The sequence below is a fragment of the Gopherus flavomarginatus genome, chromosome 3, assembly GCF_025201925.1.
Source record: "Gopherus flavomarginatus isolate rGopFla2 chromosome 3, rGopFla2.mat.asm, whole genome shotgun sequence".
Classification (NCBI taxonomy): Eukaryota; Metazoa; Chordata; order Testudines; family Testudinidae; genus Gopherus; species Gopherus flavomarginatus.
Window position 1 is genome coordinate 241,102,805 of NC_066619.1, and position 25,969 is coordinate 241,128,773.

Genomic DNA, 25,969 nt, shown 5'->3' on the forward strand with positions numbered 1-25,969 from the left:
GGACAAAGGCTTTATGTTTCTGTAAAGCACCTAGCACAATGGTGCTGGAGGGAAGTTTGTCTGAAACACCCCAATCTGTTAGTGGGTGTACATCTTGCTGGTAAAGACTAAGGGTGCTGCTGAGTCATTATCCCGCACGAATATAAGGGAGTAGGAATGGCTCTTTGGAAAGAGGATATAAGGAATAGGCTTAGCAGTCAAACCTGAGGAGGTTTAAAAATGAACTTAAGGCATATTTTTCTTTTATTTTTAGAGATTTTTTTTTTTAAACTTCAGAAACTGGTGAGTTTGAACTCAAAAGAGTATGCACACTATGTTTGTAAGGCAGACTGGAAAGGCAACAGGTTACACACTATAAAAAGAGCAATAACATGAAGTACAAACCAAAGCCACATTGGCTAAAATATTAAAATAAGTCGAGGTGGAGGGTGGAAATGCTTGCCAAATTACTCGTGTCTCTATACCTGTTGACCACAGGCTGTGAGGCAAAGTTGGGCAATGATTCCAGCACAGTAAGTTTGATTTGCGTCTCACAACATGAACTCAAAATACAAATGAAGGGAGTAGGCAGACACAGGCAAGACCAAAACAAAAAAAAAAATGGGGGGGGGGGGGGCTGATTTTCAAGCAAAGCAATCTGAGAAGGCAGTGCAAAGTTCCTTCTGTAGGACTGTTAAGAAGATTGCTGCTGGATTTCAACATCCAAAAATGCTCTTAAGATTTTTGCTACTACATATCATTTTGTCTGGATTTCAAATCAATATACAGATATTACAGCAGACGTTGCAAATGTAATTTAAAGGCAAGATTTTATTCCCTTCAAGGACAGGGACTATCACAATTTTGGGTAACACATTCTAGTCTGCCATACAAATAAAGAATCCACTTGAAGTTTATAACTCCAATACCTAAGCCATTAGGGGACAATAAACTAATTACTATTAATATATCACCTTGGACATGCATGGCATTTACAGATAAAAATAAATTACAGATCCCTGCTCCAAAGCACTTACAAACTAAATTAACTTTTATACAAATTTATCTAGATAAAAGGTTAACTTTAATAGCTCACTAATTATTACTGTTACATCTGTCTTGGAATGCAATAGATTGTAATATAAATGTAACTTCTGTATGTACCTCAATATTTCTGCTGAAACTGTCTGATAAATTCTTAAAGCAATATTCAAAAGCCTTGCTTTTTCTATTACAGTAACTCCTCGCTTAACATTGTAGTTATGGTCCTGGAAAATGTGACTTTAAGCAAAACAATGTTAAGCGAATCCAACTTCCCCATAAGAATTAATGTAAATAGGGGAGGGTAGGTTCCAGAGAAATTTTTTTCACCAGACAAAACACTGTATCTTATATATATATATATATATATATATATATACACACACACACACACACACAAATGCATACTCACACAGTATGAGTTTAAAACAAACAATTTAATACTGTACGTAGCAATGATGATTGTGAAGCTTGGTTGAGGTAGTGAAGTCAGAGGACGAGATGAGATATTTCCCAAGGAATGCCTTATGCTAAATGATGAACTAGTTCACAGCTGAGCCCTCAAGGGTTAACACATTGTTGTTAATGTAGCCTCACAATCTATAAGGCAGCACAAACGGAGGGAGGGGAGACAGCATGGCAGACAGAGACACACTGTGTGAGGGTATGTCTACACTACGGGATTATTCTGATTTTACATAAACCGGTTTTATAAAACAGATTGTATAAAGTCGAGTGCACGCAGCCACACTAAGCACATTAATTCGGCGGTATGCATCAATGGTCCGAGGCTAGCGTCGATTTCTGGAGCGTTGCACTGTGGGTAGCTATCCCATAATTCCCGCAGTCTCCCCTGCCCCTTGGAATTCTGGGTTGAGATCCCAACGCCTGATGGGGCAAAAATCATTGTCGCGGGTGGTTCTGGGTAAATGTCACTCATTCCTTCCTCCGGGAAAACAATGGCAGACAATCATTTCACGCCCTTTTTCCCTGGATTGCCCTGGCAGACGCCATAGTACAGCAACCATGGAGCCCGTTCAGCTTTCTTTTTTTTTTTTTTTTTACTGTCACCGTATGTGTACTGGATGCTGCTAACAGAGGTGTTACTGCAGTGCTACACAGCAGCATTGTTTGCCTTGGCATGATAGCAGAGACAGTTATCAGTCGTTCTGTACCATCTGCTGCCATTGTAAATTGGCAGTAAGATGACCGTTATCTGTCGTTCTGTACTGTCTGCTGCTATCATGGGTGCCCCTGGCTGAGGTCAGCCGGGGGTGCAAAGGCAAAACTGGGAATGACTCTCTGAGTCAATCCCTCCTTTATGGTTTCTAAAAATAGAGTCAGTCCTGCCTAGAATATGGGGCAAGTGTGCTAGAGAACCAGTGTATCAGAGAGCACAGCTGCCGTGTCAGATCCCGCAGAAATGATGAGCTACATGCCATTCAAGGGGGGTGCCCCTGCAACAACCCCACCCGTTGCTTCCCTCCTCCCCTAACCTTCCTGGGCTACCGTGGCAGTGTCCCCCCCATTTGTGTCATGAAGTTATAAAGAATGCAGGAATAAGAAACAATGACTTGTTAGTGAGATAAAATGAGGGGGAGGCAGCCTCCAGCTGCTATGACAGTCCAGGCAGGACATTAAGTGGTGCGGAGGAGAGGAGCACAGCATCCCGCTGCTATGATAGTCCAGGCAGTACAGAATCTTTTCTTTACACAGGAAAGGGAGGGGGCTGATGGAGCTCAGCCCCCAGTTGCTATGATGAGGATGGTTACCAGCCATTCTGAACCATTTACTGGGAATGACCAGGAATCATTCCTATTTTTACCCAGGCGCCCCCAGCCGACCTCATCTGAGGCAAGCCAGGAGCACTCATGGGCTGATGGTGACGACGGATATCAGTCATATTGTACTGTCTGCCACCAGGGAGAGGAGAGGAGCAGATACTGCTCTTAACTGCTGCAGCATCGCGTCTACCACCAGCATTCAGTAGACATAGGGTGACATTGAAAAAAAAGTCAAGAAACGATTTCTTTCCCTTTTCTTTCACATGGTGGGGGGAGGGAGTAAATTGACGAGCTATACCCTGAACCACGTTGGACAATGTGTTTGAACCTACAGGCACTGGGAACTCAGCCAAGAATGCAAATACTTTTCGGAGACTGCCATGGACTGTGGGATAGCTGGAGTCCTCTGTACCCCTCCCTCCCTCCATGAGCGTCCATTTGATTCTTTGGCTTTCCATTGCGCTTGTCACGCAGCACTGTGTAGCCTGGAGATTTTTTTCAAACGCTTTGGCATTTCGTCTTCTGTAACGGAGCTGTGATAGAACAGATTTGTCTCCCCATACAGCGATCAGATCCAGTATCTCCCATACGGTCCATGCTGGAGCTCTTTTTGGATTTGGAACTGCATCGCCACCCGTGCTGATCAGAGCTCCACGCTGGCCAAACAGGAAATGTAATTCAAAAGCTCGCGGGGCTTTTCCTGTTTACCTGGCCACTGCATCCGAGTTCAGATTGCTGTCCAGAGCGGTCACAGTGGTGCACTGTGGGATACCGCCCGGAGGCCAATACCGTCGGATTTGCGGCCACACTAACCCTAATCCGATATGGTAATACCGATTTTAGCGCTACTCCTCTCGTTGGGGAGGAGTACAGAAACCAATTTAAAGAGCCCTTTATATCGATATAAAGGGCCTCATAGCGTGGACAGGTGTGGCGTTAAATCGGTTTAAAGCTGCTAAAATCAGTTTAAACACATAGTATAGACCAGGTCTGAGAGACAAATGTGCATTGCTCCTTTAAGTAGGCTGACCCCTTTTTGAGTAGATCAGCAAGTTGAGACAGCAGCTGCTGCCAGCAAGTTCCCTCTGTACTGAGCCCTGTCATGTGTCGTCCCACTGCTGGTCCACCCTGATTCCAAGCCCCCATGGGCTGCTCTTTCTGCAAGCAGTGGACAAAGCAGGCAGCTAACAAACAACGTTATAAGGGAGCACTGCGCAACTTTAAATAAGCATGTTCTCTAATTGATCAGCAACGAAATGACGTTAACTGGGATGACTTTAAGTGACGAGTTACCGTACACAGATACGAGGAAGTCCTACACTTAAAGTCCAGACCAAACCTAAAGTCTAATGTTACTAGATTTACTGTACTCACCTGATATGAACCAAATACATACACTAAGAAATGAAATTACTATTATTGTGGTTCACCAGTCTGTTATTAAAAAGGTTTTTTAAAAAAAATAAACAAAACATTAATACACCTGCTTTCAGACTACCACTTTAGAACATTTTTAGAGTGTCATCTACGGAAATGCAGAACACACCAGCCATTAACCTGGATTTCCAGAATTCTTGCTATCTACTTTTCTGTAAAGTGACTGGAAGCTGTACCAATTCAGGCTGTGATCTTTTAAACATTATGCAAGCTAAGTACAGTTGAAATTGGTCAATATTTGGGTGGGAACCCTTTAAAAAAAAAAAAAAGGAAGATGATGAAGGAAGTGTGTTGGCAATTCATTAGATGGCAAGCTTTCTTTGGATCCAGTATTAAACTAATATACCAATATGGCCTATGGAGCACTTTTCTACAGGAATTTACCATTTTCAGAAACATAAAACCAAAGTCCTTACCATTTGTGATTATTTAAAAAAAAAGTAATATAGCACTTCTCCTTAAGGTTAACCCTGATATTCCTCTGCAGCTTCAACTGGATATTCTTCATTGTTTACCCTGAACAGTTGTGCAGTGTTACTGTTTTGTCTGTATCCATCTATAGACCTATATGTCTATATACACAATCTTAATAAATGCATAAAACTATGTTAAAAGAACATTCAGTTTGAAAAACTCAAGCATTCAAAAGTTAGGAAATGCCAGAATTAAGGTTGCTCATGTAATCTTAATATGAGCGCCTTATAAGCACACACTGTAATACAATCCAACTACATGATCATGCTATTTTTTTCAATTGACATAATTCCTCCCTCATTCCATGACCAGAAAAGGATGGTGCTCACTAAATAAGTAGCTATTCAATATTTTTTAAATTCATCAATGTGTCCATGCCTTATATACTCACATCATCCAAATCTTGCACTAAATATAGAATTACTGATTTCCTCCCTCATCCTGGTTTCCACGTGCTTCACAAGCACTAATAAGTTTGTCTTCACAATATGCAGATGAGATAGGGGAGCATTATCACCATCTTACAGACTGGGAACAGAGACACAGAGATTATGCCCAAAATCATAATATGGACCCTGTAATTTTGGATGCCCAGTTTTAGACACCAATGGCCTGATTTTTCAGAGTATACCTCTACCCCGATATAAGGCTTTGATCCGCCGGGGTGCGCAGCCCCGCGCCCTCGGATCATTGCCTTACTGCATTATATCCAAATTTGTGTTATATCTGGTCGCGTTATATCAGGGTAGAGGTGTACTCATCATTTTTACAACATTTTTATACAGTCAAAGCACAGACACTGCTGACTTTGGTTTCAGCTGCAAGTGCTTTGCCTGCCTACAAATCAGGCCCAAAGTATCAATTTGGGCATCCAGAAAGTGAGGGACACACAACTAGTAGTCAACTGTGAAAAGTTTGGTTTAAGTGGCTTGCGCAGCATCACACAGGAACTCTGTGGCAAAGAATCCAATTCTCCAGGTTGGCATTCAGCTGTTTTAACTATGAGATATCCTCTCTCTTCCAGCAGTCCTTTGCCTTAGTCGCTACAAAACTTCTAAATTCTAGAACAAATGGGTCCTACAGGCTACAGCCTCAATCACAAAACAACGCTGATGGATTTACTGAGCACCATCCATTCTGTATACTGATATGGTAGGGTCTTGTAGGGGAAAAAAAAGTATATTATCATGTTATTAAACACTATCACCGTGCATACACACAAGGAGGATGAATTATGTGCTGTACAAGGAACCTCCATTCTGACATTTCCTAACTTCTGAGTGCTTGACTTTGCAACTTAACATTCTTTTAACATAACAAAATGTTTTGGAAAAAACAAATTCCATTAAGTGAAATGATACTGACCTGCACGTGAGTCACTGACAGCGCTAGAACCTTTAGTTCCGTAGCACAGACACTTGTACAACTTCAGCTAACAGTGTAACTGGTAGCAAAAACAGGCTATTATCCTCTGTGGACCAACCACTGCCGGGGGGGATGAGACATTTCACTAGTGAGTTTCACAGCTATTTGCTTGGGAGCAGAGGAATGTTGGGACTTAGGTTACTTCTGCTTCCAGTTACAGTCTGGTGCCTAAGCAGCACCCACCAACAAGTAGAAGCAAGCACAGGGAAAGTCCTCCTAAATACTGGATTAAAGCATGCTCAGAGAGCATATTCTGAGACTTTTGCTGTCAGTCTCTAACAAACCTCTACTGAGCATGTATGAACAGCAATTCTCAGAGACTTATAAATTTGGGAAGATTTCCACAGGGACGATAAAAAGCATATATCTGACTCCAGAATGACACCCCTATCAAATTTCAAGTCCCTGCTTCAAATCTTGGTGGTACCAGAGCTTCTCAATGAAGGTTTGTAAGAAGTTTTTAACATTGGCAAAAGTGCTTACTTTCCCGTAAACTTGCTTTTTTGGAAACAGCTGAACTGCTTTTGCTGAAACTTTTCCAGAGTTTAGCCTGAGACAGACAATCGGCATAGAAAACTTTCGCACATACAGTTAAAGTTCAGTAAAGCTACTGAAAACAGGGTCTTTTGACAAATGTCAAGTAAACTCTAACTTTAGGAGTCACTGCCAGCTCCACCTGAATTATACACATGTTACATAATAAAGATAATTGAGCAATTTGGGATTCCTAGGTGAAATGCACTGTCAGCTATATCTGGAACAAAATTTCTTTTTTTAATGGTTTGATAAACTATATACTTGATTGTGATTCATACTACAGAGAAAATAGAGAACAGGCTTTATGATTTTCAGGATAATTGTAAACACCCAGTCTACTACTTAAGATCCCCCACTGGAAAATTAAATAGAGGGATCTATGGAAACAGGTAGACTTCCAAATTTCTTCTAATGGAGAGGTGCCTCTCCTGACAAGTTGGAAAAATATAAAATACCTTTAAAAAAACAACCACATATATTCTCTACAACAGCTCTTCGTAACCCATGTTGGACAATTACTCTGTTCTGTACTCTAGGTTTCTCCAGGCCTAGCATACACATTTGCTTCCAGATCCCAAAGACAGTTACAAACTTACATATCCCTACCAAGCATGATAACTGTATCTTGCATCAAGGAACTAAACATCCTTCTTACTATACCTTTTACAATTCTGTTGCACAGCCCAAACTGCAACTTAGTCCTTGCAAGTTGCATGGTAAAGTCTGTTATGCTACAGACTAAATAAATTTATATATAATCACATGAAAAAATAACTGATACTTTTTCAAAGTTTAAATTTAAATATTTAATTTAAAACCACGTAAATTAATGGCGCGTTTCAAAATATGCAGCTCTTTATTCCTTTTTATTTTGTAAATTAACAATAAACAAAGCAACATAAGACACATTATTTGAAGTGCACAAAGATTTCATACGCATAAATATTACTTGCCTTCATATGGTGTGTCCGGAGGTCCTGCTATTTCTCCTCTTAATTCTGTAAAATTCTCATCTACAAGATCTACTTTAATTTGATTTTTGCTCGTCTTAAAAATAAACAGAGAAAAACAGTTATAAGTAAGTTATGTTTGATACACACCTTCCCAAAAAATATTCAATTTTTAGAACAGATTTCTAAAAACAACCCATTTCAGATAGCTATGTTGCAGTTAGTTTTATTTAATTTAAAATAACTTTATGCAGCATTACAGTTCTCCAGAGTAGTATTTATAGAGCCACTAACATAGACAAGGGTATTCAGGAGTATGCAGAATATCTGAAATTACTTTTAATTTTTTTAATTTACTAGATTTAAAGTTGACAGTGACTCTCTAAATAGCTATTTAGTCTGAATACCTTAAACAAGACAAGAAAAAAACTCAGTCAGAAATTTTAACTTGATTATGCTTAATATATCACTTGAAAGTGTATTGTTCTGTTTAAAGTAACCACCACCTTCACTGGAATACAGCAAGACCTCTCAAAAATAGTATCCTGACCTTTTTTAAAAAAAATAATATAATATCCTCATTATTAACATTTCAGGAAGTCTTGTTAAAAAGCATTTTTTTCCCCACAGACTTAGCGTTTCTCAAATGTGACCACCAGAGGCTTTTCTTGCAGCCACAGCCAACTGGGCAGTGATTGGGAGGCCAAGCATTTGCCCCTTCCCTGGATCTGCAAGTATGGGTTGGGCCCCACCACCCCCCGGAGCCACAAATGCTGGGGGAGCAGACAGCTGGTTTCTACTCTCCACCTTCCCATGGGCAGTGGGGCTCAGGCGTCTGGCTTCAGCCCTGGGATGGCAGGCAGCAAGCTTTGGCCATGTGGTGGCAGGCTCCAGCCACTGGGCTTCAGGCTCATCACCTCCAGCCCCCGCTGCCTTCCCCGCCCCATGACCCATCCATCCCATCACCCTTGACCCCCAGTGCCTCCCTACCCGCCTCCCCATCCAAGGCTCAATTTGTCCCCCGGCTTGACAGGGCTGAGTAAGTCTGCGGTGAAAAGGGATATTTGTATGTTTGTTAATACCACTTTTTACTGCCTCCCAGCTAGCTAACAAGTCTGCTGCTGGGAAAAGTGATATTAACATACATATATCACTTTTCACAGAAGCAGACTTACTAACTAGCAATTCTATTAAAAAACAAACAGAAACCAAAAAAGCAAAAACGAACAACAGAAAGACAAGAATACGAAAAACATCTTCTTAGTGTGTAAAGAATAGAGACAACTGTACATACATTGTTATTGTTACTGAGTCTGCAAAAAATCTCTTCATAAATAAATTACAATGATTTGGACAAGCATATGTGCATATTTATTTGTTTTTTCTAAAGCAAGATAAGTTTTTTGGAAAAACTGTCATATCAACCACCAGCAAGAGTTGGTGGCCATACTTTGAGGCCACCAAAAACATTGTTGCAGGAATCCCTGCTGTTAGACAACATTTAGGTGCAGGAGCTACTGGCTATTTGTCACCTCCTTCCCGACTTCACACTTCCCAAGACAAATTTTCTTGGAGCTCGGTAGGTTAATTTCAAATTTTTCATAACGGCATACTAAGATACTGAACAATGTATGTTTCACAGAATCATTTATTAAAAGAGTTTAACCAAAATTACACATTTCATTCAAATTTGTCTTTCATCCCAGAAAGGAGAAGGAATAAAATGTATACTTGTGTTCCAAAAAAAAAAAAAAATTATTTTTTAAACAAAACTACCACCTATGGAAAGATATACACCAACATTATTTACAGGTGAAATACTACAGGGTTGCATACTTTGTCATTTCTATAGGCTGAGCTCTCTGCATCCCTCCATTTCCCCCCATAAACTGTCTCTGTGTGACTCCCCCATTCCTGTCTATTTCAGAGACTCCTGCAAACCTCCATCCCTCTCTTTTCCCCATTTCAGGATCTCTGAACACCATTTCCTTTCACTATTCTTATTTCTTCTTTTTGTCTGGAAGACAAGTCATTCAAGATGTTAACATTTTAAATTACATTGGGAGGATGGGCAAAGTTATGCTGTAAAGCATTAATAGCTACCGGTTCTTTGATCTATAGATAATTACAGAGCTGGTGGAAGCTGCTGGGTCTGCTAACCAGATGCAAGGGACTCCATGTGACCATTTCCCCCTTCCAATTTTCCAAATCTCATCAAAATTAACACTATTCTGCCCTCTGATGTCTAGAACATTTCCTTATTTTTGGAGTTGGTCAGATGCAGAATTCAAAAGTTATCACAATAGACAAACATTAGGATAATTTATATTAAGATATAAATTTTGAGCCAACAGCAGTTTCCAAACTAAGAAATGCAACAGATTTTATGCCTCTCTTCTATTTACAAATATTCCTATTTAGAGCTTAAAACAGGTATGATGGTGACACCAGCTGCAGCGCCATAGCAGAGGCTGAGTTTTCACTTCAAAAGAAGGAATTCAATGACGTCTGTATGGAAGAATACAATACATCTTACAATAACTACTCTGTGTATTTAAGTATTTAATGAATTTTAAGACTTTACAAGTAAATCTGTTAATTGTTTATAAGTTACAATTAATTTTAAACACGCTATAAAAATTTAGCACTCTGTGTCAGATCTTTTATCATCCAAAATCATCTCAAATCAGGAATTATTTACACAGAAATGGCAATGAGGTAACTGTTGAACAGATCTGATAAATTCCTAACACTTTCTTTCAATAAACAAAGGATAATACTTTCCATTAATCTTCATAAATGAAAGCTTCTCCTTCAGCAGAGATTGAATAGTGGTTTCCTTCAGAGAAACTTGAATCGTCCTCTTAAAACTGCTGCCACCTCCTATGATTCTGAAAAGATTTGACTCAGGCTGCCCTTAGTAAAGTTGGCCTTCTCAAAATACCTGCCAACTCTCATTTGTTCTCAATGAGGACATAGATTGCCCTTAGTAAGGATGACTACTGCCTTCATTTACCTGCTTCTCTGTTTCTTGAAAGCCTACAGGGCCACCATCTTCCTAAGGATTGTTATATCCAGATAAAAACTGCTTAGTTCTAAATTAATATTCATCTGTTTCTTTGTCTGACAATTTGTATTTAATATTTTCCAGTTCATTTATCTTTGACAGAGACAATCTGTATAATCACATTGAACACTATGGTTAAGACTGTGAAACAAAAGGAAATGAACTGTTTCAGAATGCACTATTTTAAATGTCCACATTTTGAAGCTCAGAGACCATTTGATGACTTTCTATGCCCCAATTACCACTAAAATCTTTGGCAGGAAATCCTGGGATTCTAATTAGATAGTTGAAAAGAGCCATCCTTAATCAATCAGTGTGTTATGACCACTGTAATGATGTTTTTGTGCTCCAACTGCTAGTTTACCACCAACATTTAACCAATACAATGGAATTCTGAGGACCACTTCCACATACAACCATTCTAAACAAGCACTTCAAAGGATCCCTATGGAAAGTCTCAAACAAATTTAATTCTTCTATTTGTTAGAGACCATCTTCACACAATTTTTTCAGGGCCCTTGCGCAGTTAATTAATTACCGCAGATTTCATCCCACAGCTGTGCTCACATTAATCTCTGATGCTGCTACACAAACATGTTTTGCAAAAAACTCTTCACATTAGCACACTAGGTTCAGCTCTAATCAAATTAGGAAGTCTCAATGCTTCTCAAATGGGAACAGACAAAATGCTATGGAAGAATATTTTCTTTTCTAGCTTCCAAAGTAACACTATATTTAATGGAGAGTAAAAACAGTCCACACTAAAAATTAGTAACCTCTTTAAAAAAGTGATGCTGAATATCCCACATTTACATAAGAATCAGATCCAGGCTGTGTTAACTGATCAGAATTCATTAATAGGATCCAGACATGATCTGAATTGCCTACAGGCACAGCAAGATCTTGTACCATCCCTGCTTTACAACCATAATTTGTTAGCAAGGTGTGAACCTAACATATGTAATTTTACAAAATGTAAAGACACATTTGTGTTTTGACATACAATAAATTATGGATACATCTTGATTAGAAGGACATGTATAATTATATCAATCTTTATTTGAGAAACTCAGAATACAGTACACTTTTTCCAGACTTAAATTCTTGATCTGCTGTAGTATTGAGAAAACTCTTAGGAGTTCAGCATAAGCACTGTAACAATTCTTACAATACTTGTGTCCCTACAATTCTGTAATTCCCTAAAACTACTTCTGCAGCTATTCTATGGCACTAATCTGAAGTAAACAAAACCTAAACTTAACACAATTTAAACAATCAGTCCTTGTTGCAGCTAGAGCTGATCAAAAATAAACAAACAACCCAACAACAACAAAACATTTTGGGTCAATTCCAAAGCAGAAACGAAGTCAGTGTCTTCAAAAAGATGCATTAACCTTATGCCAAATTATTGACAGAAGATGAAAGGGGAAAAAGCCACGAAATGCAAGTTCTGCAACACTTGCCACTAACACAAGAACATACTAATACAATGGGATTATGTTCAATAATATATTGTTCCCCAAAACTTCTCTTTCCTCCCTTCCTAGACATACACACCATTTTTTTAAAGTGCTGAATGAAAACTATATATTCACACACTTAAAACCCATACTTCAATAAATTTTGCTAGCAAGGTTCCTTCAGACCAAACCTACATCCCAAAGCCTAAAAGCATAGATTTACCATGGAAGTGCTGACAAACTTAATAATTACAAATAGCAATTAAAACATAGGGAAAACTAATGGATCAGCAACTTTGAGGCACTTGTAGTGTTTCTACTTTGTTTGTAAAGTGGCCTATATAAGTAATTTTTAACAGTACATTTTCCAAGCTCTATAATGATATCAGAAATATCTAGTGTTAAATGTCAGAGAAAGTCCACCATGTAAAAGCCCATCAGCAGAACCAGTGGTTACATTATACCTGGGTTGTACTGCATTTACAAAAATTTGTATTACAAAGTTTATAAGATTTTTAATTATAATGAGAATTTGCATTAATACATACCCATTTTGGATATTAAAGCTGACTGGAAAAAAACCTGCACATCAGCCATGCCCCTACATATTACAAGTTTATTACTGGATGATGACAGCACGCAGATAAGTAGAACTGTGTGGGTTGAGCTAGAACTGATCTTCCATTTATTTTTAAACAACTACTGTTTGCCAAGAGTGACATAAAAGTTCAACATGATGCTACTCTTGATCTCAGGGCAACAAACTCATTCAAAATTCACACAAAGGTCAAAATTCTGCCCTAATTGTCCAAAATAGCCCAAAATGCTTTGACATGATAATGACGGACATCTACTCAATAGTAAATAATGACTAATTTTCAAGATAGAGTATAGATTTAACTATGTCTTCCATTGAGGTCAAAACAAGTTCTATAACTCACCTAAATCTTTGCATGCTACTTTGAACATTCACGCCAAACATCTGTGTGAATATATGGAGCAATAGAGCACACAAAGTAACTAAGTGCTTGCCTACACTTGAAAGTTAATTCAGATGTAGAGTGTGAATCTGAAAAACTTTTCCTGAAAAACTCCATCTATAGAAATGCCCCTAACTCTACAGAGCTAGTGTTTTATTTCAACAAAACTGTGCTATTTGCTACTTAAGAGCTGCTACACTATTTCCAGGTGCAATGCAAAACATTTTTTCTCCATGTCTTTTTAAACAGAGGTCTCTTTCACTAGAAATGACACTTTTCTTCATATTTACTTTTTTTTTTTTTTTTTTTTGCTTTTCAGCAAGTGCCTACTAGAAAAATTTTTAGGCACACATACATATGAACATAATCTATATAAACATGTATGGCCACAATAAAATCAGCTGGGCTTTAAAATTTGGCAATGTCTTAGTTCTTGAAGAGTACAGCCTTTGAACATTTTGGGGGAAAATTAAAAAAAAAAAAAAAAAAAAAAAAAAAGGTAAGTGGCAAACATGTTTAGATGGTACATGCTAAGATTTCAGCAGAACTTAGTGAATATGGCCTGAAAAGTTTCCCCAACATCATCTACTCACCCAAGGATGAAAAATACCAGTTCCTCACTCTCATCATTGCCCCACTCTCACTCCACCAAAAAAGGCACATCTAATTTACTTTAGATTAGTTTCTGTTTGCTCCTCACCAAGAGAGGAACCTCAGCTCAACACCACTCTTTTACCACTTTAAAGGACACTCCTTATGTAGCACATCACATTCCTGGGTGCACAGGAAACCACTGGACACTCATCTCTTCATCTCCATTTGGACACACCTGCTCCTTCCCCTTCCTTCCAAGGAAAGCAACACATGCACAAGACCCTTTGCCTTTTGCAACATACATAAGATACAAGTTTAACAAGAAAAACAGGAATAAAACATGCTAAGATATATACAACATTGCTAAATGTGCTGTTCTTCACTTGTAACAAGAAAACTGCAGGTTGAATGAATGTAATGATCCAATAATTTCTATGAAAAATATATCTTCTCTTTTTTCTGTCTTCCAAAAGAGAAAGTTTGTTAGATCATAAGTAGTACAGTAACTCCTGACTTAACGCTGTAGTTATGTTCCTAAAAAATGTGACTTTAAACGAAACTATGTTAGGTGAATCCAATTTCCCCATAAGATTTAATGTAAATGGGGGGAAAAATTTTTTTGCCAGACAAAAGGCATTATATACATTTTAAACTATTTTAAACAAGCAATTTAAAACAGATATTAAACAGGCTCACACACCCATCAGCTCCCCAACGCCCCGACACCCCCCACCTCCTGCCTGCTGGCAAAACCCATGGATCAGCGCCTTCCCCCTGCTCCCCCCGTCTCCTGCCCGTGGCAATCAGCTGTCCTGCAGCATTCAGGAGGCCGGGGGGAGGAGCAAGAACGCGGTGCGCAGCCTCCCCCGTGAACACTGCAAACCATCTGATTGCCGCAGGCAGGAGGCGAGGGGAGCAGGGGGGAGGCACTGATCCGTGGGGTCCGCCAGCAGGCAAGAGGCACTGGGGGAGAGGCATAGGGGAACTGATGCGGGGATGCCAGCTGTGGACAAAGCAGGCAGCCATACGACGTTATAGCAGACCATTGCACAACTTTAAACAAGCATGTTCTGTAATGGAGCACGGACATAACATCAAAACAACGTTATGCGACAGGATGTTAAGTGGGGAGTTACTGTACTTTTATCAGGTAAGCTGTTTCAAGAAAGATCTAAAATTTGATTATACTAAAAACTGCCAGGTCTTAGAAAAAAAAAGTTTCGTTTCTGTGAACATCCAACAACATGGCACCCTGCTTATGGCCTTGAAGTCTCAGTTTCAGAGAACCTTTTGTAAAGTGATGACTGTTAAAAACAGTTTCATATAAGGATACTCTCCCTTCTTATAATATTTTCTTTTACAACCACAAGAAGGATAACATTCAAGTCAAATTCTGAGTAAAAGATGCTTCTCTTTAGTTTGAGACCTCTGTACATAGCCATAGTAGCGAGATGTATATGATGCAACAGTAAAATAACTACTGTGCAACCCCCTTTATCCAATGTAATTGGGACCGGAGCTAGATTAGATAAAAATTCAAATAATCTGAAGAATAGGCAAAGAGCTATAGCCCTGAGTCCTACTACCCAGGGCTGAAAGCCCCAGTTCAGTTAGCACAGAGAGCCAGATAATGGAGGCTTGGATAAACGAGGTTCTACTATATTGTATTTTTCTTTGTTAATTTGGACTAAAACCTAGCATGCTAATGTTTCAAGATAACGTGAAAGTGTGTGGTGGGGGGGGGGGAAATCCATCACTCCTATTAGATATAAAATCAAGTACCAATACACTGTTCAATATTATACAAGCCTTGGGAGGCAGTCATCGCCTCAAGTACAATTAATTTTAGTCTACTACAGTCACATACATATTGTACCTTGCTGCCATTAAGATTTGAGGCAATGTAGGTATGTTGCTGGAGGCTAGTTTTGAAAGGCTTCGCGAAATAAATGGTTTATTCAGGAACCATTTACTAAAGGATGCAAGCTAAGCGAGACTGTTCCAAGCATAAGGAGTGGCATGGAATATAGCACGAAGACAAACATAAGGATACAAAAAACAGTTATAAGGGAGACTTGGAAGGAGCCTAGAGAGGAACAAAGGAAATGAAAAAATGACAGAAGTTTAAAATATTAATAGAAAACTTAGTTCTCCTGTCACATTCAAGCTGTTGCTTTAATAAATTCTTATTCAATCTGGATCAGCTATCAAAGACTGTATCTCACCTTATGTGAAGGGACTTATGTACTCTGACCGTTTGTCTACACTTACAGTGCACCTGCGCCACTATAGCCCTTAGTGAAGGCACTACCTCCGCCGATGGGAGAACAACAACTGACAGGGTAGGTACTCTATCTCCCCAAGAGGCAGTACTATATCAACAAGAGAAGCCCTCACATCGACACAGCACTGTCTACACCAGCGGTTAGGTCAGTTTACATCATTCAGATTTGTGGAAAATCCACACACCTGAGTGATGTAGTTGTACGAACATACAGTTGTAGTGTAGACCAGGGCTGAGACACAATGGGACCAAGTTCTGTGAAAACCTAAGTTCCCTGTAAGCTGCATGGCCGTGCAGCAGCCTATTTAACGCCATGCAGGCGCTCAGGGAACTGCCTGGCCAGGACCTGCCATGGCTCGGGGAGAGGCACCCTGCTGCCCAGCAGCCAGGTACACATCCCTCCCAGTTAAAACACCACCAAATGTTCAAATTGCATTTCCTGTTTGCTTGGCTTGGAGAGCACACCTAACAACTGCCCAGCTGACCACACTACAGACACACTCTTACTGGAGTACGCAAGAGGTGCTGGATCTCCTGGGTTTGTGGAGAGAAGATGCTGTATAGGCACAGCTCTGATTCAGCCACAGAAACCTCGATATCTATGAGCAGTATGCTTGGGGCATGGAGGAGAAGGGCTACAAGAGGGACCTGCAGCAGTGCCTCGTGAAAGCCAAGGAGCTGCAGCAGACATACCAGAAGACAAGGGAGGCTAACAGTCGATCTGGTGCAGAGCACAGACATGTCACTTTTACAAAAAACTGCATGCCATCCTCAGCGGAGACTCCACCACCATTGCCAAGAGACTGCGGATACTTAGGGGGAGCAGGAGTCACAGGCCCCCTGCCGCGAACAGTAAAGAGGAGGATGGGGAAAAGGCCATTAGGGGATCCAGTAGCACAGCAAGCCATGATCTGTTTTTATCTCCTGGATAGTCCAGCATGAAAAAGCCAGATGCAGGGGAAGGAACCTCTGGTAAGTATGCAGTTGTTTTTGAAATTGCAGGGGCACATCTGTTGATTTACTCTTTTTTAACTTATGCTAGAAGAGGTAGTGAAAGAACAAATAGAGCTACAGTTGCTATCTGCTTCTCATCCTCCCTGTACAGTTAGGCAGAAGGGGCCATGCAGAACAGTTTGTTTATGTGAACCGGGATGTCCCGTGAATCTTCCATAGAGATCTTGAGGAAATTTTCCTGGAGGTAGTCTGCCATCATCTGCCAAAGGTTTCTGGGGAGGGCTGCCTTATTTCTTCCACCACAGTATGACACGTTCCCATAGCACTCAATTACTTCAGCAGGCACCACTACAGCACATAAGCTGGCAGCATATGGCCCTGTCCTGCAGGACCTGTTCTCTTTCAGCCTTGGTTACCAACTAAAATCACTACTGCCTGTGGAAAACAGTGCCAGTATTCAGTTCAATTGCCCTATACCACTGGTTGTCAACCTATTTACCATTGTGAGCCACATATGCAGCGCTCTCTGTGTTACGTGGGCCGCATCCACACAATATATATACTACCTGTATGCCCCGAGGTCACATGGGCCGTAGCTATGTGCTGATTGGGTCACAAGCAGCCCATGGGCCACAGGTTGAGAACCACTGTGCTATATACATGTATTCATATCTGTGAGCTAGTCCCCCCACCTTATAATCCCAATTCACCTCTTCCCTCCAGGCTATACTCACCATCGCTGGGACTACTGCCGTGCTCTATGAATCCCACAGAGAAGTGAGAACATACTGCTTGCAAGTTGTGTAGGTCAAGGGGAGTGAGTTCAGTATATCAAGTTTCCATTTATCTTGTGAATACACTCACAATAGTACCTCTGTGCATTTTATCTTTTGCAGCTGGAAATGTGGTGTTGTGGGTCTCTCCATCCACACCAACGAAGCAGCTCAGCCAGATAAGAAGAACGAAGAGGACATGTTCCAAGAGATCCTGCAAGCCTCTGCTGCTTTGGATATCGAGCACAGGGCTTGGAGAATTACCCCCACAGACAGCATGGACAGGGACAGAACGGAGAGGAAAAAAGCCCAGGCGAAGGAGAGAGATGTGCAGCAGGAGATGCTAGCACTTCTCAGGCGGCAGAAAAGCATGCTGGAGACTCTTACTTGACATCAGGTTCAACAGTCCCATGCACGCCCCCCTCTGCACCCTAGAGAGAACTGGATTCCAGGATCTCCCTGCAACCCCGCACATTCCACATGGCATCCAAGGCTACTGCACTATCCCTACCTCTTGCCCAGAGGGACAGTACAGGCAATCACAGCTGCACATACACTAACCATGTCTCTTGCACATCAGTGTATGTGTTTGTGAAATGAAAATGACTGTTCTTTCCCCTTCAAAGGTTCTTTTCCCTGTATTTATAAAGTTTCATTCAGTTATAAATGCGTCTGTTTGCATGGGTTTGTAATAAAAGTCTATTTATGGAAACAATTGATCTTTCTTAGTTCACAACATACGCTGGCTGGGGCTGACATCATTCACAGATAATAATAATAGATGTATTTACAATGTTATATTACTACACTCTCAGCATTCATCTCAAGGTTCATACAGGGGGTGCAAAAAAGCAATGCCAGGCAGAGCACACTACAGCAACACACATTACCGTGGCTCACAATTAAAATGGTCTTTCAAAGCCTCCCAGAGTCAAACAGCTCTATGTTGAACTCTTCCTTTAGCCCTGGTATCCGGCTACTCAAAATCTGCAGACAGCCATTCCACCTCCACCCTGGCAGAAACTCTTCCCCCTTTGCTTTACAGATATTATGCAGGACACAGCATTTTTTTCACTGAGGTCCAATCTCTTAAGTAGATAGTGCCAGTGACCTTTCAAATGGCCAAAGATACATTCAACTGTCATTCTGCATATGCTGAGCCTGCACTTGAAGTGCTCCTTGGTGCTGTCAAGGTGGCCAGTCTACAGCTTCATGAGAAACTGAAGTAAGGAGCAGTCTGGGTCTCCCAGGATCACTACTGGCATTTCAACATCCCCAGTGGTAAACTTGTGCTTTGTGAAGAAAGCCCCTGCCTGCATCTTTCTGAACAGGTCTGTCTTCTTAAAGATGCTTGCATCATGCACCTTCCCTGACCAGTCCTCGTTGATGTCAGTAAAACATCCCCAGTGATCCACCAGCACTTGCAGTACCATAGAAAAGTAGCTCATTCTGTTGATGTACTCTGTGGCAAGGTGGTCTGGTGCCAAAATAGGGATTGCATGCCATCTATTGCCCCAGTGCAGTTTGGGACCCCACTGCTCCAAACCATCCACTATGTCCTGAATATTGCCCAGAGGCACAGTCCTGCACAGCAAGAGGCGAGTAATGACCCTACACTCTTGCATCACAGCAACTCCTGTGGTGGATTTCCCCAACACCAAATTGATTCTCGGCTGACCAGTAGCAATTGGCAGTTGCAAGTTTCCACAAAGAAATCACCACTTGCTTCTCCATTGCTTCTCATTTTAGTGTCACTGCGCTCAACCTGGGGTGAGTTCCGCACACAGATCCAGGACTGTGGCCTTGCTTGTCCAAAAGTTCTGCAGCCACGGCTCACCATCCCAAACCTACATAATGATGCAATCCCACCAGTAAGTGCTTGTTTCTCAGGCTGAGAATCGGCACTCCACTATCTGCAGCTGTTCTGTGAATGCCAACAACTTTGAACTGTTTCTTTCTATGTCCCACAGCAATCTGGCCTCCAAGGAACTGTCATGTTCCCTGTGGCTCCACAAATACTGCAGGATCAGACATCTCATGCTCACAGCGCTCTTCACAATAGTGCAGACCTGAGCAGGGTCCATGTTTCTCATTAAAATGGCAGATGCGCAGGTGTGACCGAGGTCCTAGTGGGGAGTCAGCTGTGGTCACTCAATTAGGGTGAACTGCAAAGAATGGGGCAGACAATCCCCATAAAGCTGGTGGATATTCCAATACTTAGATTTACCAAGCCAGCATAAAACAGCTTCTTTGGCCTGGTCTACACTACACGTTTAAACCGATTTTAGCAGCGTTAAACTGATTTAACATGGCACCTGTCCACACTACGAGGCCCTTTATATCGATATAAAGGGCTCTTTAAACTGGTTTCCGCACTCCTCCCCGACAAGAGGAGTAGTGCTAAAATCGATATTACCATATCAGATTAGGGTTAGTGTGGCCGCAAATCGACGGTATTGGCCTCTGGGCGGTATCCCACAGTGCACCACTGTGACCGCTCTGGACAGCAGTCTGAACTCGGATGCACTGGCCAGGTATACAGGAAAAGCCCAGCAAACTTTTGAAAATCATTTCCTGTTCGGCCAGTGTGGAGCTGTGATCAGCATTGGTGACCACACAGAGCTCATCAGCACAGGTAGCAATGCCGTCTCCTGAGAATCGAAAAAGAGCTCCAGCATGGACCGCACGGGAGGTGCTGGATCTGATTGCTATATGGGGAGAGGATTCAGTGCTAACAGAACTCCGTTCCAAAAGAAGAAATGAAAAAATATTTGAAAAAATTTCCAAGGCTATGATGGCCAAAGGCCACACCAGGGACTCAGTGCAGAGCAGAGTGAAAGTTAAGGAGCTCAGACAAGCCTACTAGAAAACCAAAGCAGCAAACAGAAGGTCCGGGTCAGGGCCGAAAACATGCCGCTTCTACACTGAGCTGCATGCAATTTTAGGGGGCTGCGCCACCACTATCCCACCCCTGTCCGTGGATTCCAAGGTGGGGGTTGTAATCTCAACCAGGGCTGAGGATTCTGCGGAGGAGGAGGAGGAGGAGGAGGAGGAAGAGGAGGACGACCTTGCAGCGAGCATACAGCACTCCGTTAGCCCCAACTGCCAGGAGCTTTTTGTGACTCAGACAGAATTACCCTCCCAAGCCACTAGCCCAGACAGTGCAGCCATGGAAGCGACCTCTGGTGAGTGTACCTTTGTAAATATAAAACATGGTTTAAAAGCAAGCATTTTTTAATGATTGATTTGCCATGAGGGCTTGGGATGCATTCGCGGCCAATAAAGTTACTGGAAAAGTTTGTTAACATGTCTGGGGATGGAGTGGAAATCCTCCAGGGACATCTCCATGAAGCGCTCCTGGAGGTACTCCAAAAGCCTTTGCAGAAGGTTTCTGGGCAAGGCAGCCTTGCTCCGTCCACCATGGTAGGACACTTTACCACGCCATGCATGTAGCAAGTAATCGGGTATCACTGCATGACAAAGCATAGCTGCGTATGGTCCCAGTGATTGCTGGCATTCAAGAAACATCCGTTCTTTATCTCGCTGTGTTATCCTCAGCAGAGTGATATCGTTCATGGTAACCTGGTTGAAATTCAGGAATTTAATTAACGGGACAGAGATGGCCATTTTCCTACTGGGCTGTTGCTTAAAAGAAATCCTTCCTTGCATGTAGCCAAGCGGGGGGAGGGGAGGAAGGATAGCGCTAACCTTTTTTGCGTTTGACTAGCAGGAATCCTCCCAGCTACCAGCCACGCGGTGGGGGGCGGAAAGGGGGGTGATTAGCAGTGATCTTCCATGATACCAGCCATGTGGTGGGGGGAGGGGTAAAGCAATCATCCTAGAGAATTGGATGGGGGGGTTGGCTTCTGCTGCTGCATGTTAACAGGAAAGAAGCATCAGAGGGCACTGTGTATATGAAGGCTGGAGAAGCCGAAAGACAATGGCTTACCATGGCCGCATGCAAGCTGAATTCTGATGCCCGGACCTGCGTCTGTGAGATCTCTAACACCAGAGCCACAGGCAGTCAACATTAAGATGCAAAATGCGACCTTGTAGTGAAATCACATGTGCTATGTAAGGTGAACAGTGTTGTTCACTGTGAAAGAGTTTAACCACTGTTCTGTAAAATGTATCTTTTTAAATACTTCTCTCCCTTTTTTCCCTCCCTCATGCAGCTGCACATTTTTCAAGCCTCCCTACTCCATCACAAAGGCTCTCTCAGATAAGGCGGAGGAAAAAGAAGACGCGAGACAAAATGTTCTCGGAAATCATGGAAGTAACCCGCAATGAAAGAGCTCATCTGAATGACTGGAAGGACGTGGTAGCAAAGTACAGGAAAGATGCGAGTGAACGTGAGGACAGGAGGGACCAACGTGAGGGTAGGAGGGACGCTTGAGATGAGAGGTGGCGGCAGGAAGATCAGAGGTGTAGGCAGGAAGATATGCGGTGGCGGGATGAAACGCTGGAGCTGCTGCGTGATCAAACTGATATCCTCCAACGTCTGGTGGATCTTCAGAAAGAGCAGTGGGGTCACAGAGTGCCGCTGCAGCCCCTGTGTAATCACCCTCACCACTCACCATGTTCCATATCTTCCTCACCCTTACACCAGACGTGTAAGAACACGTGGGGGAAGGCTTCGTGAACCCGCCCACTCCACCCCAGTGGACAGTCCAACCAAAAGGCTGTCATTACATTGAAATGTATTTAATGGTCTTTTCCTTCCCTCCTATGCTCCTCCCAAACCACACCCGGGATACCTTGTCAGTTCTCTGCCTCTTTTTATAATTACTTTTTAATAATGAATACATGATTTTTAAACGATAGTGACTTTATTTCCTTAAGCAAGCTGTAATCGAAGGGGGAGGGTGGGTTGCTTACAGGGAAGGAGTCAATAAAGGGGGGGAGTTCATGAAGGGGAAAAACACAGCAGTCACACCGTACCCTGGCCCGTGATGAAACTCGTTTTCAAAGCTTCTCTGATGCGCACCGCTTCCTGGTGTGCTCTTCAAATTGCCCTGGTGTCTGGCTGCGCGTCATCAGCGGCCAGGTGATTTGCCTCAGCCTCCCACCCCGCCATAAAGGTCTCCCCCTTACTCTCACAGAGATTGTGGGGCACACAGCAAGCAGCAATAAGAAAGGGGACATTGGTTTGGCTGAGGTCTGATCGAGTCAGTAATGTGCGCCAGCGCGCCTTTAAACGGCCAAATGCACATTCTACTACCATCCTGCACTTGCTCAGCCTGTAGTTGAACAGCTCCTGACCACTGTCCAGGCTGCCTGTGTATGGCTTCATGAGCCATGGCATCAAGGAGTAGGTTGGGTCCCCCAGGATAACTTCAGGCATTTCAACATCCCCAACTGTTATTTTCTGGTCTGGGAAGTAATTCCCTTGCTGCAGCCGTTTAAACAGAGCAGTGCTTCTGAAGAAGCGAGTATCATGAACCCTTTCTGGCCATCCCACGTGGATGTCGGTGAAACGTCCCTTGTGATCCACCAGTGCTTGCAGCACCATTGAAAAGTACCCCTTGCAGTTTATGTACTGGGTGCCCTGGTGCTCCAGAGTGCCAAGATAGGGATATGGGTTCCATCTATCGCCCCCCACAGTTAGGGAATCCCATTGCAGCAAAGCCATCCACTATGACCTGCACATTTCCCAGAGAGTCACAACCTTTCGTAGCAGCAGCTTAGTGATTGCTTTGGCTACTAGCATCACAGCAGCCCCCACAGTAGATTTTCCCACTCCAAATTGATTCCCGACTGACCGGTAGCTGTCTGGCGTTGCAAGCTTCCCGAGGGCTATTGCCACTCGCTTCTCCACTGTGAGGGCTGCTCTCATCTTGGTATTACGGTGTTTCAGGGCAGGGGAAAGCAAGTCACAAAGTTCCATGAAAGTGCCCTTACGCATGCGAAAGTTTCGCAGCCACTGCAAATCGTCCCACACCTGCAAAACTATGCGGTCCCACCAATCTGTGCTTGTTTCCCGGGCCCAAAATCGGCGTTCAATGGCTAGAACCTGACCAATTACCAACAGGATCTCCAAAGTGCAGGGGCCCGTGGTTTGAGAGAATTCTGTGTCCATGTCCTCATCACTCTTGTCGGCGCGCTGCCATAGCCGCCGCCTCCTCCTTGCCTGGCTTTGCAGGTCCCGGTTCAGCATAGACTGCACGAGAATGCGCGAGGTGTTTACAACGTCCACTATTGCAGTATTGATCTGAGCAGGGTCCATGCTTGCTGTGCTATGGCGTTTGCACAGTTCACCCAGGAAAAAAGGAGCGAAATGGTTGTCTGCTGCTTTCACGAAGGGAGGGGTGAGGCTGTACCCAGAACCACCCGCAACAATGATTTTTGCCCCATCAGGCACTGGGCTCTCAACCCAGAATTCCAAGGGGCAGGGGAGACTGCGGGAACTATGGATAGCTACAGGACAGCTACCCACAGTGCAACGCTCCAGAAATTGACGCTAGCCTTGGACCATGGACGCACACAGTCGAATTAATGTGCTTAGTGTGGCCGCTTGCACTCGACTTTACACAATCTGTTTTATAAAACCGGTTTATGTAAAATCGGAATAATCCCATAGTGTAGACGTACCCTTTATTACTTCACTGGTTACTCAGAAGTCCAAACACCACATTGCCCTTAAAGTGATCCATCCAGGTACCAATGTCAAATATGATAAAAATTGCTGTAAATTTCATTTCATCATATAAAAGAAAGGTTCTACCAATCCCAAAAGATCAGACACATTACCTCCCAAGTTAATGAATGTTTCAGATCTTATCCCAAAACATGCTACAGCCAATTATTAACTTATTAACTAAACTAAAATATTAAAAAACAAAAGAGAGAGTATGGTTAAAAGATCAATATATATACAGATATGAGTTCAAGTCACTGACGTTCAGATTCACAGCAGAGATGGTAAGCTTTGTAGTTGCAAAGAGTTCCTTTAGAATTCAGTTCATAGGTCACAGTCCAATACTCAAAACTCATATTCAGGGCATACTAGCATAACTGGGACCTCAGTTTTGCGACTCAAACTTCCTTTGACGAAGGCTAAGCATATCTGAGATGACAAAATCAGGACTCAAGGATCTTTTAAACAATTTCATGTCTTTTGACAAGTTAGAATTCCTCAGGGAACAAAAGGTAATTAGGATGACTCTGAAGGAGGTCCATCACCAGTACTTACCAATACAAATTAATGTAAGGCCATTTGCTTAGTCCTCCATCATTTACAGTACATTTCAAAGAGAGATGAATACTGAGATACCCCATGTTTACAATTCATTTACATGATAGGATGTTATTTTGACCTCTGAACTATCAGAATACAGCATAGACAGGGACTGTTGATTACACTGTCCACCCTACTCATACATAGGTAAATACATAACCCTTTCTAACCATGCGTCACAGCGGGTTTGCAGGGATTTTGAAAAGAGGCACAAAACATTACGAGATGCGAATGAAATTATGGGATGGAGAACAATGGATTATGGAATGTTGAAATCATGTTCCCAGTCATCCCTGAGTGACTCAGTTGCTCCCACGAGACATTGCAAAACCTTCCCAAAACACCCTGTGCTAGCTGGTGGCAAGTTTCATTGTGGGATAGTGCATCCTGGATGCACTGCTCTCTGCATCAAGGCAAGCGCTGCTAGTGAGGATGCAACTGCCAACACAAGAAGTGTAATATCATCATGCAAAAGCAATTTAATCACTGTGGTGGTTGTATATAGACATAATTTAGGTCAACAAATTTATAATGTAGACATGTTCCCAGTAAGTTTCTTCTGCTGCCATGAAAATAACCTTCATTCTCAACCTCCTGACCACTTTCTCCCAACCACATGGCTCATAGCTGAAAACACTCATTGATTTAAAACTTGTCAATGATTACTGTTAGACCCCCAAGTTGGGCCCCAGGGCCAGACAACAGGTGCTCCGGCCTCCACCCCCCAACGGAATTTTCCCCCAGCCCCCAGAACTGCCACTGATCACGTAGCTGCTCAGAAAGCAGAACTTGTAACAGGAAACAGCAACCTTGCGGTCGGCCGACCTGAGGAGGGGAAGTTCCCCCACGACAGTCGCTTCCTGGGTAGAGATGCTGGGGCCCGATTGCCTCCCTTGTATGGGCATGAGCCACTCGCGACCCCGCAATTGGCTTATCATAAATTATGACGAAAAATTCGTTATATATTGTCGGCCCCCTCCCGGGGACGGGTGG

At 42.5% G+C, this 25,969-nt stretch overlaps 1 protein-coding gene across 2 annotated transcripts in view; it reads right to left on the reverse strand.

Annotated features, from left to right (window-relative positions):
• Positions 1-25,969, reverse strand: part of UBE2K (ubiquitin conjugating enzyme E2 K) — a 95,802-nt gene that overhangs the window by 33,816 nt on the left and 36,017 nt on the right. Inside the window, exon 2 of one of the 2 annotated variants that reach the window (XM_050948087.1) lies at positions 7,631-7,724. The exons of the other annotated variant lie outside the window; for it this stretch is intronic. Coding sequence (XP_050804044.1) covers positions 7,631-7,724 — 94 coding nt within the window. The remainder of the gene's footprint in view (positions 1-7,630; positions 7,725-25,969) is intronic. 2 annotated transcript variants of the gene reach the window in all.